This window comes from Benincasa hispida, chromosome 3 (genome assembly GCF_027475165.1).
Source record: "Benincasa hispida cultivar pf3 chromosome 3, pf3_genome.v1.1, whole genome shotgun sequence".
Lineage (NCBI taxonomy): Eukaryota > Viridiplantae > Streptophyta > Magnoliopsida > Cucurbitales > Cucurbitaceae > Benincasa > Benincasa hispida.
This window is the reverse complement of record NC_143480.1, coordinates 38,619,779-38,635,258: the sequence shown is the minus strand read 5'-3', so window position 1 is coordinate 38,635,258 and position 15,480 is coordinate 38,619,779. Positions and strand designations below refer to the sequence as shown.

At 28.6% G+C, this 15,480-nt stretch overlaps 1 protein-coding gene across 1 annotated transcript; it reads right to left on the bottom strand.

The window, feature by feature from the left end:
• Positions 1 to 1,357: 1,357 nt before the first annotated feature.
• On the bottom strand, positions 1,358 to 4,466 carry LOC120072958 (uncharacterized). Its single transcript, XM_039025500.2, has 3 exons — positions 4,199 to 4,466; positions 3,895 to 4,100; positions 1,358 to 1,603 (listed from the first exon to the last, which is right to left on the bottom strand). The coding sequence occupies exons 1-3, from the start codon at positions 4,269 to 4,271 to the stop codon at positions 1,577 to 1,579; spliced, it is 306 nt and encodes a 101-aa protein (XP_038881428.1). The 5' UTR covers positions 4,272 to 4,466; the 3' UTR covers positions 1,358 to 1,576.
• Between the last annotated feature and the right edge of the window lie 11,014 nt (positions 4,467 to 15,480).

The following is a 15,480-nucleotide window of genomic DNA, read 5'->3' as shown; positions in this document are numbered from 1 at the left end:
GATGTGTTTCTTGAAACATTTGATGGTAAGAATTAGTGAAAAATTAAGATTTGTTTCCTGATGATTCTTCAAATTTGGAAGAATTGAAAATGAAATTGTCGAAGAAATGTGGTGATATTCCATTGGCTACTAAGATGACGAGGAGATTCAACTAAAAAAAATCATGACTCTAAAAATAGAGAGCAACAATAGAAAGAAGAAGAAAAAGATGATGAAATTTATTGAGAAAAATTAGCAATCAAAAGTTTTGATTTCTCTTTGGTTTTCCATTTTATTTAACTATATTTCTGCAAGAAATACAGTGAGTTAATTGTTGTTCATTACTTTGAAAAAAAAAAGAAAGAAAAAAAATTCCAATCAATTTTTTATTCAACACAAATATGGATAGAATTATTGAATAAAAATTTCAAAACAAAAGTAATCATTATAAAAACAGATTATTTAGAGTTTAAAAAATTACATAAGATACCTCATACATATGAACTCAACGTTGTACCTTAAATACTGACGTATAAACTCAAACCAAATAATTTTGCACCCTAAACACAGACTTATAAATACCATAGATATATGAACTCTATAGACATATAAACTTCAGATACCATATCTTAATTCAACGCCCCTAACAATCCTGAAAGCTTTATATATATTGTTCCAATGGAGCCCAATGGACAATTTTTTTGATACTATATTTAATCTTTTTTTTTTTTTTTAAATTTTTTTTTTAAATAATATGGGACATGAGAGAATTGAACTTTTGACTTTGAGGTAAGTAATACAAATACTATGCTAGTTGAACTATGTTTATTTAGGCTAAATTTTGTTCGTTTTCATATAAGAGGCATTTAAAAAATTGTGGGACTCATAAATTAAAAAAATATATCACATGTCAAAATTTGAGAAGAAATTACGATAATACAATAAGTTCTTTTTAATATTCTTTGAGATTGAAGTTAATAGGAGATTGTTCACCTTGTAAAGTGGATGTAGATCTCGGTGGTCCAACCACTATAAATATTTGTGTTCTTTTTTCTACTACTCTCACTTTGATTTAGATTATGGAATAATGTTGTTTAGTGTTAACTAATTTGATTTTTTGTTTTTATTAATAAGCGTGGTGGATTACGTGATTTTTCACAATTGAGAGTGTAATAGTCTATTCAAGATATAAGAACCACTTTTTTTTCAAGATGAAAGTATTAGTCTTTTTTCAAGAATAATTGTAGCTCGTGTATAAGCCATCACCTTGATAATTTTACATCAGCCATCTCAAACAAAGATCTTCATCCCATTAAATACAAAATTGAAAGTTCAGAAATTTAATTGACATTTTAAAAGTTAAAAGATTTAAAAAATATACACATAATAGATGAAGTTTATTGTAAGATATTTGTTGATTCTTACTCAATTACTAACGTACAACCGTTCAAACTTCAGATGCACACACAAAAGATTAATGCAACCACAATCTGTACAAAATTATACTTTAAAAAAGGATGAAATTTATATCTCAAGTTTACCAAATTTGGTTTAATTTTTTAAATATTGAAACAATACTTTTAATTCCAAAACTTCTTCAATCATGCACACCCGCTTTGCTTCCCTGCACAAGTGAACAGAATAATTGGAAACTTGACATTAAAGCTCATTTTAAACTATCTCTAAATTTAATAATTAAGATCTTATTTGATATTTTTTTTAAAAAAAAAATTAAGCATATTTTTTTATTCATTTCTTATAATGATTTGGATCTTTTTTTAATACAACAATTAAATTCTTAACCAAAATTAAAAAACAAAATAAATTTTTTAAGCTTTTTTTTTTTTAGTTTTCAAAATTTAGGTTGATTTTTTAAACCATTGATAAAATGTAGACAATAAAAAAGAAAATTTAGAGATGAAAGTAGTGTCTATAGGTTTAACTTTCAAAAATAAAAAACCAAAAATCAAGACCTCATTTGGTAACCATTTGGTTTTTGGTTTTTGTTTTTGAAAATTAAGCTTATAGACACTACTTCCACATCCAAATTTCTTCATTTGTTATCTACTTTTTGAGTTTAAAAAACCAAGCTAAATCTTGAGAACTAAAAAAAAAAAAAAGTAACTTTTAAAAGTTTGTTTTTGTTTTTAGAATTTGACTAAGAATTCCAACAATTGTACTCAAGAAAGATGCAAATCATTGTAAGAAGTTAGACTTAAATTATAAAAATAAAAAATAAAAAATAAAATGATTACGAAACGATGCCCAAATGATTATCGAACAGAGCTTAAGATATATATATATATATATTGTAATCATTTGATTTTTTTCGATATTTTTAAAATTAAGTTTATAAATATTTTCACCTAAAGTTTTCTTGTTTCATTTTATCTTCTTATTACAAATTTTTGTTGATGGACTAAGTCACATGTTAGTGTCTAAATATGCTATAAAATAATCATTTAATGATATATAAACCTTTGATTTCTCCCTTAGCACAATTGTTATACAAAAAAGGGAAAATATTTAAAAATTTTGGAACCATCCATAATATGTTCAGTCCATTTAATTGATAGATATCTCTAGTATTTTGGATTGTTTTTTTCTTTCCAAATTTGGAATTTGATTATAAAAATTCAAAAGCCTTTTAGTTTTGAAAAATTAAGAATAAGAGAAAACAAACAACAAAATAAGTTGTAATGTTAAATGAAGTCACAAAACTAATAAAATTATTACCTAACACATTTGGAAAGAAACAAATTCTTTACGTACTTACTTATCTAATGAATAGACAACATAAAAGAAATCTCAATTTATAATTTTGTACATACTTTTCATCGACACCAAGCGTTATAATTACTAATTAATAGCTTCGTCATTTAATTATTAACATGATATATTTTACCAATCATTTTCATTAATAGGATTATTGGCTATCTTAGATCCCGTAACTATTTTTTTTTATTTTTAATTTTTGAAAATTACCTACCAATATTCTTACCACCTCTAAATTTCTTGTTTTGTTTTTACTTTTTACCTATATTTTCAAAAATCAAGTCAAATTTTGAAAATTAAAAAAGTAATTTTTACTTTTAGAATTTAACTAAGAATTCAACTCAATTTAAGAAAAGATGCAAACAAAGAAATAGAATTAATTTTTTTTTTTAAAAAAACAAAAATCGAAAGGAATACTAAAGGAGGATGTTTAAATTGACATTTGAAGATTCATGTGATAGCATTTACATTTTTTTTTATAATAAAGAAAAATAATAATGTGTTCACTAACTATTTTTTCTATTAAGAAAATAATAAACATGTTTTTTTTCCCTTTTTTTCCCTTTCTTTTTTCTGGTTCTCTAAAATAAAACTTTTGCTTGAAACCGTGTTTTTTAATTTAAATATCGAAAGCTTTAATGTCATAAATTTTGTATGATGTTTATTATGCATTTTAGAAGAAGAAGAAAAAAAAAAAAACAAATAATACTTGTATTTTTATGTTTTTGAAAGGGGAAAAAAACTTAAAACAAAAGGGGAAAAAAAGCTTGATTTTATCATTGCATGCTTCCAAAATTTTACACAATTTTAATTAAATTTTTTTAATAACCAAATACAAGGAGCAGGAACAATTTACCAAACTTATACTTTTTCAAAAACTTAAAATAAAAAAAAAAAAAATTATGAAACAACCTCTATAACTCTTAACTTTTATTTACTATATAACCTAGATTAAATTAAACAAACTCATACTTACATCAAGCTATCTTTTCCCACAAAAAGCTATGATATTATTTAATAATCTCCCTCATGACACAAAATGACAAACAAGGAAAACAAATTACCTAAAAGAAAAAGTTGATTTTAAAAGAAAAAAATTGAGCTAATAAATGAAAAAAAAAAAAAAAATCAATGTTTAACCTTGAGTGGGTATGGATCAGGCTTGAAAGGAGGTTGTTTGGGTTGAAGTTGATGTTGATCATGATGATTAATCCAAGGCCTTCCATGGGAATGATCAGGTGGAGAAATATGAGATGAGTGAGTTTCTGGTCCTCTATAATCTATTTCATAAACCTCTGATGAAGAAGAAGAAGAAGAAAAATCCATTTCACCATTTTCAGATCCACCTACAAAAATTTAAATTAACATTTTTTTAAAAAGATAATAATAACACATTATATAATTAATAATTCAAACTATAATTAAAAGAGATAATATAATAGACCTTTAGGAGAAGAAAGTGAAGGGGTAGCAAGGAGGAAGAGGAAGAACATGGTCATAAAGCTTATCATCTCCATTTGGGAAGGAAAATTAGAAGCTTCCTAGTTTCTAAAGAAGAAGAATATTTAAAGAAATCAAAAAATATATAAAGCCCTAATTATTGTTTTTTTTTGGGGTGGGGTGGGTCAGAAAATTAAGAGAGGAAGAAAGAAGATAGAGTAGGAAAAAAAAATCCAAATTCTTGAGAAGAAGAAGGAATGATGAAAATAGGGGAAATGGGAAAATAAAAAAAAAAACTTGTGTACTTTGTGTAAAGATATATCTAAATTTTCAAATTAAAAATACCTTTAAATTTTTAAAAATATTAAAAAAAATATCCTTATCATTATCTAGGATGAAAAACCTTACACTTAAAAATAAAATTTAAGAGTATTTTAAAAGTTTAAGGGTATTTTTAACTTAAAGTACTAACGGTTTCTATCCAAAACAAATATTAAGGATATTTTTCTTTTCAACTTTTATTTGGACACAAAATATAATATAAGAACATTTTATATAATTTATTATTATTTTATTTATTGCATGTATTTTTTTTCCAGCTTTTGGCAAATGAAACCGTCACCATCCTTACAGCAATAAGTTGCGAGGTAACTGATGTAGATGTGTTGGGTTGGAACATTTATTTCCCTTATAAATAACCTCATATACATATTATATATATAAATATATTTCAATTATGATTGAATTATTTTATTTTATTTTAACAATATAGAGATTTGAACTTCGGACTTCGAGAAACGAGATACTTGTCAATTACTTTTGAGTTATATACACTCATTTTAGCAAAGAATAAATTTTGAAAGTTGAAAAAAAAACTTATTTTGTTTTTGACATTTAGCAAAAAGATTCAAATGTTTATTAAAAAAAAAATGAAAATCATGAATAAAAAAATGGTGAGAAAACAACCTCAATTTTCAAAAATTAAAACCAAAACCTAAATACTTACTAAACAAGACTTTAATGATTGTGTTTTATTGTTTTGATCACATTCACGCTTAGTACTTCTCCATTTCATTAAAAACAGTACACACTTAATATTTACCCGTAGGGAGTTTACAAAATTTAAATGTGAAAATAATCTCCTTTTTTTCAAACTCGAAGTAGATAGTTTGTAGTCAATATGAACATAACTCAATCGGTATATTGAAAGTGTCTAACCTGAGGTCTGAGGTTCAATCTCTCATCCCACATATTATCTAAAAAAAAAAAAAAAAAAAAAAATTAAAACATTTAATCTCATGTCAAAGGTATATGGTTATACTAGTTGAAGTTTAAGTCGACTGACTCTAGAAATATAACTTTTAGAAGATAGCTTTGATGTCTGGTCATTTATCATTAATGACGGTCAATGGTGAATTTAACTTTTAGAAGATAGCTTTGTTTAATAATTAATAATTAGGACACATACAATCAACTTACTGAACCACCAAAATTTACATAGTTCAAACCCAAATATTATTTAGAAAAAACTTAATTCCTATCAAAACCTATCCTTGGTCAGATAGGTGGAGCAAGTTATGCAATTAGCTAATCCAAGTAGATTAGAATTATATATGAAGTTGAAAGTAAAAAAAAATTCTCTAGAGGAGTGTCATTGTATGGTGGGAAAAAATAGTTCTAAAAACAAACAAATAAAATAAAAATATATCAACTAGTTCTTGGTTCATAATCTTTACTTATACTGTTAAGATTGAGTTTAAGAGGCCTAAATTTGATACTAACTGAAAAAATGTCATAAAAACTTAATTTTGGTGTATTTTTTTTACCAATTCATCTTGTAGGTTTTTATTTCATAAACTAAAATGGTATATGGAGTTTAAAAAATCTAAGTATATAATAATGTAACATGTGTGAAATTAGGAAACCTATATAATTTAAGATATAGTTGAATTAATGTATCAAATGTAAGATCAATTTATTTGTCACAAAATTTGAACAACTTAAAATAACAAGTGTGAGGAGCATGATAAGTTAAACCTTGGGCAGTCAAGTTACATGGACGGATTTTGCGTATCAACATTCTGCTGTATAATTAGAAGACCATCCTCCATAAGGAGATTCCGCTATTCCCGCTGATTTCCTTTGTCTTTGATTTTTTTTTTTTGTACGTTTATTTGTACTAAGAAAATAGTGAGTATGAGGCAAGTGCATGTGTGCATATAAATTGTAATGTCCTACCATTAAGGTTCTCTGGCTAGATATATTATAGCATTATACTTAATTTCCACCTACCTTTCTTTTTATTCCATTGCTTTTTTGTCTTCAAACTCCAAAGAAAATCAACCTCAACTTTCATATTTCAAAGCCTTTATTACTCTAAAAGATAGAATTTTTCTTGTGTTCCCTTTCAATCCTATGCCTTGCCTATCCAACAAGCCACTCAAATAATTAAGACTTGGAAATTTTGACTTCAGAATCACTTAGAAAAAAAGGATATTTTGGAAATTTTCATACACACGGGTTATTATAGTTGAGTTACAATAATATGTATTTGAGGTGTAAATTATTTTAGTTTAAGAAGAAAATAGTAAATATTATAGTCCCCTAAAAAACAAAGATGAAATAGGATGTAATTGGTCAAACTTGAAATTAATTAAAATAAACAAAATATTATATCCATTATTAATAATATTTAACTATATATAATGATTCAAAATGGAGGCTAATTCAATCATTTCTCTTATTTGCCGATTTGATTATAAGCTCAATGGATGAAAATATATATTTTCAATTAGGAGGTTCTAGATGTTGTCGAACTATATGAAATAATCACCATCCCACCTCAATTTGCCTCTAATTTTTTTTATCTTCTCATTATCATCGTGGAAAATGATATTTGACTGAATAATATCTTGTATATAACGTGAGTTTGCTTAACCCAATTATAACCTAAATACATAAACAACGTGAGTTTGTAATCAGATAAACTGAAACAACTGGAGGATAGAAATTGAAGAAGCAATTCTAAATCAAAATACGGTAGATCTGGGCGGGAAGCAGAAACCCATGGAACATAGAGAACTTCTAGGCTAGAAACAGGGGTTGGAATCAGAGACCTAGGCTTGTCAGAAGCAAAGCATAAGTGGGTTTGGGTTTTGTTTTGCGGCAGATCTGGTCAAGCACCAAATTGGTGGGGGGGGGGATGGGGAGAGCGTCGGATTGAGTTCTTCATAGTGGGGATCATCGAATGAGTTTTGTTTTGGACCGGATCAATGAAACCCATTAACAAAGACAAACTAAAAATAGGCTTGACTGAACCAAACCCAAACTAAGCTTGTCATAAGCAAAGCATCAAGTGGGTTTGGGTTTTGTTTTACAGCAGATATGGGCAAGCACCAAATTGGTGGGGGGGGGGGGGGGGGGGGAGCGTCAGATCGAGTTCTTCATAGTGGGGATCATCGAGTGAGTTTTGTTTTGGACCGGATCATTGAGTTCTTCATAGTGGCAGATTTGGGCGAGTGGAGCGAATTAGAGATGGATTAGTGGGATTGGCCGTGGACGGAGGCAGAGATCGAACAACAAGACGACGACTAAATAATAGGGGCTATATCTTGTATATAACTTTCTCTGAAGTGGGCGAACACTCGGCCCAGCGGGTGAACATGGCGGGCTCCGGCTCCGCGCACCTGCTGACACCTTTCGAAGCACTTTCGAGTGTGCGCTTTAGTTTTCGAATGTGTCTTTCAGCCTCACGAGTCTACAAGCCTTTCTCATTCCAGTGCTCGCCTTTTAGTAGGGGCCTTTAGTCTTTTGATTAGAGTAGGGTCCCGAGAGAGCGGAGCGTACCGCCCCGCCATAGTCGCGAGTCTGTTTATAGTCGCGACTGTTGTCATAGTTAACAAGGTTGAAACTTCCAGGAAAGGCCAAGGTAGAGATCGAACAACAAGACGACGACTAAATAATAGGGGCTATATCTTGTATATAACTTGAGATCTACATAGGAAATTTACAAAAAGGACGATAACCTAATTATAGTCCGATAATCCAGTTATAGCCTAAATACATAAATTGAGGCCTAAAATATCTCAACAATCGTGATCATTTACTTATGATTTTTTAATTTTTTGTGAAATTTAAACTTCAAAGAAAATATAAATTGTATCTTAAACCTTAACAATTGAATTATGCTTGTATTGACTTTCAACTTCCATTCTCATTAATTTGATCATTGTATTCACTACTTATGTGTATATATCATGTAAAAAGAAACTAAATAGAAATAAATAGTAATTTTTTATCCGCTTAAGATATTGATTCTCAAAGTTATGTTTTTATTTTTCATATATTTTTTTTTAATGAAAAAAGACATACTAATGGTTAGTAAACCAACTTATTTTTAAAAGATATAATTGTTGCATTGTTGATATAATGAGAGTTGATGTATATTACTGTACGGTGAATTCTTGATATCGTTAAATCGTTTTATCAAATGGGAAAAAAATGATAAAACTCTTAATCAACAATAAACTTTAGAAAAGGATTAAAGAACGCACAAAGAAAGAAGAAGGGAAAAAAGCAAAGGTAAAAACCAGAAGTTAAAAGTTTATAAATACGAAAGTTACTTAAAAATAAGTTGAAGTCTGAAGTTCTATTCTCTACCGTACAAAATGTAGAACAATTACTTTGTTTCCCTCTCTTTTTTCAATCCTTAAGTTTTCTCAAATTATTTTTTATTATTATAAAACTTTAAATATATATATTTAATCTATAAAGAGCACCCACTTGCATCCTCTAAATTTAATAATCAAGACTATAATTTCCTAGAAAATAGGTTATAAGAAATTTGGACTTTTAATTTTATAACAAATTACTCTTTCTATTTTAAAAATTATAATAATTTTATTTTATCAAAATTAATGATCAAATTTTATTATAGAACAACACTTATTCTTTATAGTCTATAACTATATTGTGTTTCCAATCAATTTATCCATCTACATATTAAAAGATTTCACTAGATCTCATTGAATCTTAACAACATTTTTTACAACCGACACATCTTTATAAAATTTAAAATATATAGACTAAATTTTATATATCAAGTTGATAGACATTATTATAAAATTGAAAAGTACATGAATTAAACTTCATTATGAATAAAGTTCAAAACTAAATTGTTATTTTAAAAAATTTGACAAAAAAATATTATTCCAATTTTAAAATACGAAGTCCCTAGATTTTGGGTATAGTTTCTATTTAATCTTTAGATTTCAAAATGTTACACATTCCGTCCTTAAGTTTTGAGTTTGGTTTCAATATAGTCCATGTGATTCAAAATGTTATAATTTTATCCTTGATATTTGAGTTTTCCTTCAATTTGGTCCCTATATTTCAAAATTTACATTTTTAAACTTGATTATTCATTAAATACTCATTTTTTTTGTCTTTAGTATTAATTTATGTTAATAAATTATAAATCATTAAAAGAATTATAATTAATTAAATTTCATTATTTTTTATAACTTTTAAAATTAAATTCAAAATTTCAATTCCTAATTATTTTTAATTAATTAATAGAGATCAAAAGTGAATATTTAATGAAAACTTGAAATTAAAAATGTAAAATTTTGAAACCTAGGAACTGAATTGAAATAAAACTCAAATCTTAGAATAAAATTATAATATTTTGAAATATAAGGACTAAATTGAAATAAAACTCATAATTTAAGACAAAATGTATAACATTTGAAAACGTAAAAATGAAATAGACACTACCTAAAAATATACGAATCTATTTATCTCTACCCACAAAAATTTGTTTTCTTTTTAAATTTTATTTTCAAACCAATTTCATCACTATCTTGTAGATTTATTTGCTACCTAATTTCAAAGCAAATTGGTTTGAAATAAAAGTTGAAAATAAAATGGCATGCAAGATATACACGTGGGTGGCTTATGATGACAGCCAATCAAACAGCGATACGTGTTCGCCAGCTGGGCAATATGCTATTTATTTCCTGCATTTAAGCCTGGATCCACCTGCTTCCTCGAAAATATATATAATTTGTGTAGAATTTAGCCAAAAAAAAAAAAAAAAGAAAAAAAGAAAAAAAAGAAACATATATATAAGGCTAAAACAAATAGTCGAAAGGCAAATTATACACCAGTCTCTTGTATTTTGAATAATTCTCAGATTGGTGTGGTTCTTTTAAAATTATCAATAAATTTATTGTTTAAATTTTTTTGTTATATTATAAATATTGTAAAATAGATGTTTAGATAGATATCCATGCTTTGTCATTTATTACCACATATATGAGCTATGTGACATATAATAACCTATGCTTAGTATACAAATGTGTCGCATCCTGTTTGCTAAAATTCCTATAAATAAGTGGTCATTTGTAGATTTTGTAGACATACATGTGGTGAGAATTCAAATAATTTTGGAGAAGTTGGAGAAGTTTCATATTTTCATAATTTTACTTTTACTTTTCCTATTATTATTATTATATTATATTATATTTCCCTAATATTAGTATTGTCGTAGTGCGTCGTTTTACTCTTCAATTTTACAACACGTTACCATCCAGAGCTTCTGAGGTTTCACCCGCTGAATGTAGATTTTAAAGGTAGCTCGTTTTTTTTTTCTCTTTATTATAATTAATAAATTAAATGTTATTTTTGCATGTTCAGTATATATTAAACATCTAATATAAATATAATTTTTGTGATAATATTACCATGAAAAATCTTACAAAACTAGACTTTGCAACACTTGATATTAATAGTAACAATTATTTGTCATGGGTGTTTGATGCTTAAATACATCTGGATGTTGTGAACCTTGGAGAAACAATTAAAGAATGGAATACAACATCTAGTCAGGAAAAGACAAAAGCTAAGATTTTCCTTCGTCATTATCTCCACGAGGGATTGAAGATGGAATATATAACGATAAAAGATCCTCACATCTTGTGAAAAAAATTTGAAAGAGAGGTATGATTACCAGAAAACAATCATTCTTTCTAAAACTTGTTATGAATGGATGCATTTGAGGCTCCATGATTTTAAATCAGTAAGTGATTACACTCCTAATTATTTAAAATTAGTTCAAAATTGTTGCTATGTGGAGAGAAAATTATTGATGCAGATATGTTGGAGAAGACATTTTCTACATTTTATGACTCGGATATACTCCTGAAATAACAATATCAAGAGAAAGGTTTAAATGATATTCTGAACTAATATCATGTCTTCTCATGACCGAAAAAATAAAGAGTTACTGATGAAAAACCACAAATCTCGACCAACTAGAATAACATTATTCCTTGAAGTGAATGTTGTGAATTTTAATCGTGGTCGAGGTCGTGCCTGTGGTAGAGCAAGAAATAATTATTCCTTTCGTGATGGTCGTTATAATCATCTAAATTTCAAAAGAACCACATGAAATGACGATCATACATAAAAAGCTCCACAAGATAAGAGTTAGAAAAATATCGAACAGAAATGTTTCTGATGTGGTATGATTGGGCATTGGACACATATATGTTGTACATCAAAACATGTAGTTGATCTTTATCAAGCTTCCCTAAAGGAAAAAAGGAAAAAAAATGTAGAAGTAAATTTTGCAAACCAGGATAATGATATATTTGACACATCCAATATGAAAAATTTGAATATGGCAAACTTCTTTGAATCTCTAGAAGAGAAAATTGGCACATTTGATGGCGTAGCAATTGTTTCTTTTGATTTTGAGAATATTTAGAATTAATATTGTTTGTTTTGTTTATCTATCTTTCATGTATTTTAAGGTTAAACTTTTCTATTTCAAATTTTGTCTCTCTTATTGTAATTGTCTTGTTTAATGAAGAAGCATGAACAGTTTTCATATGTTCAGTGACTCAAAAATGAAGAACGAAGATCTATGTCTGGTAGACTGTGCAACTACGTATACAATACTTACAAAACTGATAATGCTAGATGCAAAAGTCAATTGGATTTGGACAAGCAAATATTCTTTTTCCTAGAGGAATAAAATTTACAATTGACAATGCATTGGTCTCTAGTTAATCCAAGAGAAATTTACTAAGTTTTAAAGATAAACGGTACAATGGTCATCATATTGAGACTGATAGAAAAAAAATGAGATAGAGTATATTTATATCATATTTACTGTCTCACATGAAAAACTTATACTGGAAAAGTTGCTGCTTTATCTTCTGGATTATATTATACTCATATACAAGTAATTGAAACATATGCAACAATGAACTTGAAGTTCATGAATCCAAATATATTTTCTATTTGGCATGACAGATTAGGTCATCTAGGGTTTACAATGATGAGAAGAATTATTGAGAATTCAAATGAACACCCATTGAAGAGCCAAAAATCTTTAATCTAATGAATTATCATATGATGCTTGTTTCCAAGGCAAATTAATAATTAGATCATCACCAACTAAAGTGGGAACTGAATCAACTGCATTTTTTGAATGAATTCGTGGTGATATATGTGAATCTGTTAACCCACCAAGTGGACCATTTAGATATTTTATGGTATTAATAGATGCCTTAAGTAGATGGTCACAAATATGCTTATTATCAAGGTGAAACTTTGTATTTGCAAGATTACTTGCTCAAATAACTAAATTAAGAGCACAATTTTCCTAATTATACAATTATGACCATTTGTCTTAATAATGCTAGTAAATTTACATCACAAACTTTTAATAATATTATATGTCAATTGGATGAGTGTTGAACATCTTGTAGCTTATGTTCATACACAAAATAGTTTAGCAGAATCATTTATAAAATGTTTGTAATTAATTGCTAGACCATTGCTTATGAGAGCTAAGTTTCCTATATCTGTATGGGGTCATGTAATTTTGCATGCTTGGTCACATGTACGTATTGAAGGAAATCTTATCAAAGAAACCCGTGAGTGGAAGCGAGATTGTTCCAAACCCCATTGTTACAGAACATACACATTTACAATCTAATAGTAATAGTTATGCAAAATTCAAAATTACAGCATGCTTCAAAAGGGAAATACTAAGGTTCAAGAGAACTCACCCTTGAAGAACTATTCTTCTCGTTCCCTCAAACTTACTGAACGATCGTTCACCAACACAGACGAATCTACACTCGAACAGTAATCTCCTAAGCAGTCTCTTCGAACAAGAACAAATCTTCACTCGTCCCTCGAACAGTAAACATACACCTCTAGCAGATTACCTTGGTATCCTCGGTGTGAAAATCCAGGAGTTGTGGGCTCTGTAGGATTTGGTAGAGGGTAGGAGGAATTTGACAAATCGTGTAGGCAAGCGAGTAAGTGGGAGATGGTTTTAGTTTATCATATAGACAATATACTCAATCGTTTAGAAGATAAGTGACTATCCTATAGAGAACTCTTACACGGTCGTGTATGCTCTCAAGCTATCGTATATCTAATGCTATTGTTCGCACGATTCTCAATCGCTTGATGAACGCATTACGTACAAATGAAAACGATTTTCATTTTAACCATCAATTACCATAACTGATCACAACTTCCCACTAAGTTGGTTATGAGAGAAAAAAATTGTAACAAATTATTCCATAATTGATTTAATTACAAATATGATCAATATATTCATAACCTGTAGTTTTAATATCACATTTCATACAATATATAAACTATAGTTCTTTTTCTCCCTTATAGAAAATAATAATTCCTCCAATTAATGTATCTAATATATTAAGTCAATTATATCTCATATAATTGACGCAATTTAATTATATCATATATAATCAAATTTTCTCTTGTTAATTTGAACATTTCAAACTAACCTAAAAACTGATTCTCAACATGAATCCATTGAGCTACCAAGAGGACCTTATGGACCTATAGCTTGAAGCTCCAACAATACGTGAATAACTGACTAAACTCTTTAATCACGATATCCACCATCCGTTAACTACCGAGCATTCCACTAAAAGATCGACAGCTGCACTTTTCGCGCTACAGATATATTTCTGTGTCCATTGGATATAACCAATCAACAGTATCGTTGGAAGGTACCAATGTGCAGCGGAAGAAACCAGGATTCATAAGCACTCTAATTCATTAATTTTGGCAGGAAAAAAAAACATGCTTCAATAGAAATTAAATGGGTTTCATGACATACCTTTGAAGAACTTCCTCTAAGCTTTGATTCAGCTACAAATCTCCACAAAATCTTATTGTAGACCACCCCAAGATCTTCCCCACTATTCTCTTGGAGCTCAAGATTGAGTAGTGGGACTCAAAATAAGCTGAAATTAAGGGAATTTGGAGAAGCTTACAGTAGCAACCATGTAGAAGAACACCCTTCTTCTCTCAATTTTTTCTCAAAATTTTGTTCGGTTGCAATCCCTCCAAAACACTCCAAAATCTTCTATATATTGCAGACATTCATGCAAAGAAGTTTGTTGCATGAGATGCACCTCATGCTTGGAGTTAATGAAGAGTTAAAGTGGGTTGTTGGTGAGCTAGTAGAAGAAGACAAAGGAAAACAATTTTTCCACTTTTTGTGTTTTTCTTTTCTTTTTCAATTTTATCTAAATTGATTTCAATTTTAATTAAATATTAAATTAATTTTTAACACAATTCCATCTTCAAATATTTAAATCATATTTAAATATCATTTCTCCAAATTCATTTAATTCTAATTTGAACACTTCAAATTAACTTATCACGCTATTCTAGAGCTTATGCATTTACGAGCTAGTAGGGGGACCTCGCGGACCTACAGATCATGGGCTCCAACGATCCGAGATTAATCGGCTAAACTCATTAGACCGATCTAACGTCCATTCGTTAACTAATGGGTGATTCCACTAAAGTCCATAGCTATACTCCCCTTACTGTAGATATATTATGTTCACTCGATATAACCATGATTAGTAAGTTAACCCTTTATAGGTTGCTCGTAATAGCGGCTGGGTCGAATCTCTGTTTTACCTCCAAAATTACCTCTTATTCCTTAAGTTCCACTAATCCTCTAATGAACAATTGATTTGTGATCCAATCAACAAATTGAATCTCTCTCAAGCCAATGAGAGGGTGAGGCCTCTTGTTCAAGACCCAGAATCAACACTTAAAGGGAACAACCTCTCTACTAACCATAATCAGGTAGGAGTGAATTCTCTCTTATACCCTATGTCCCCAGCTATTCATCCGGTCTTATCCCCAAAATGGTAAGCTTATTGAGTAGAGGCAATTGGTCTATTCTTATCGTTTGCAGATAAAAAAATAATC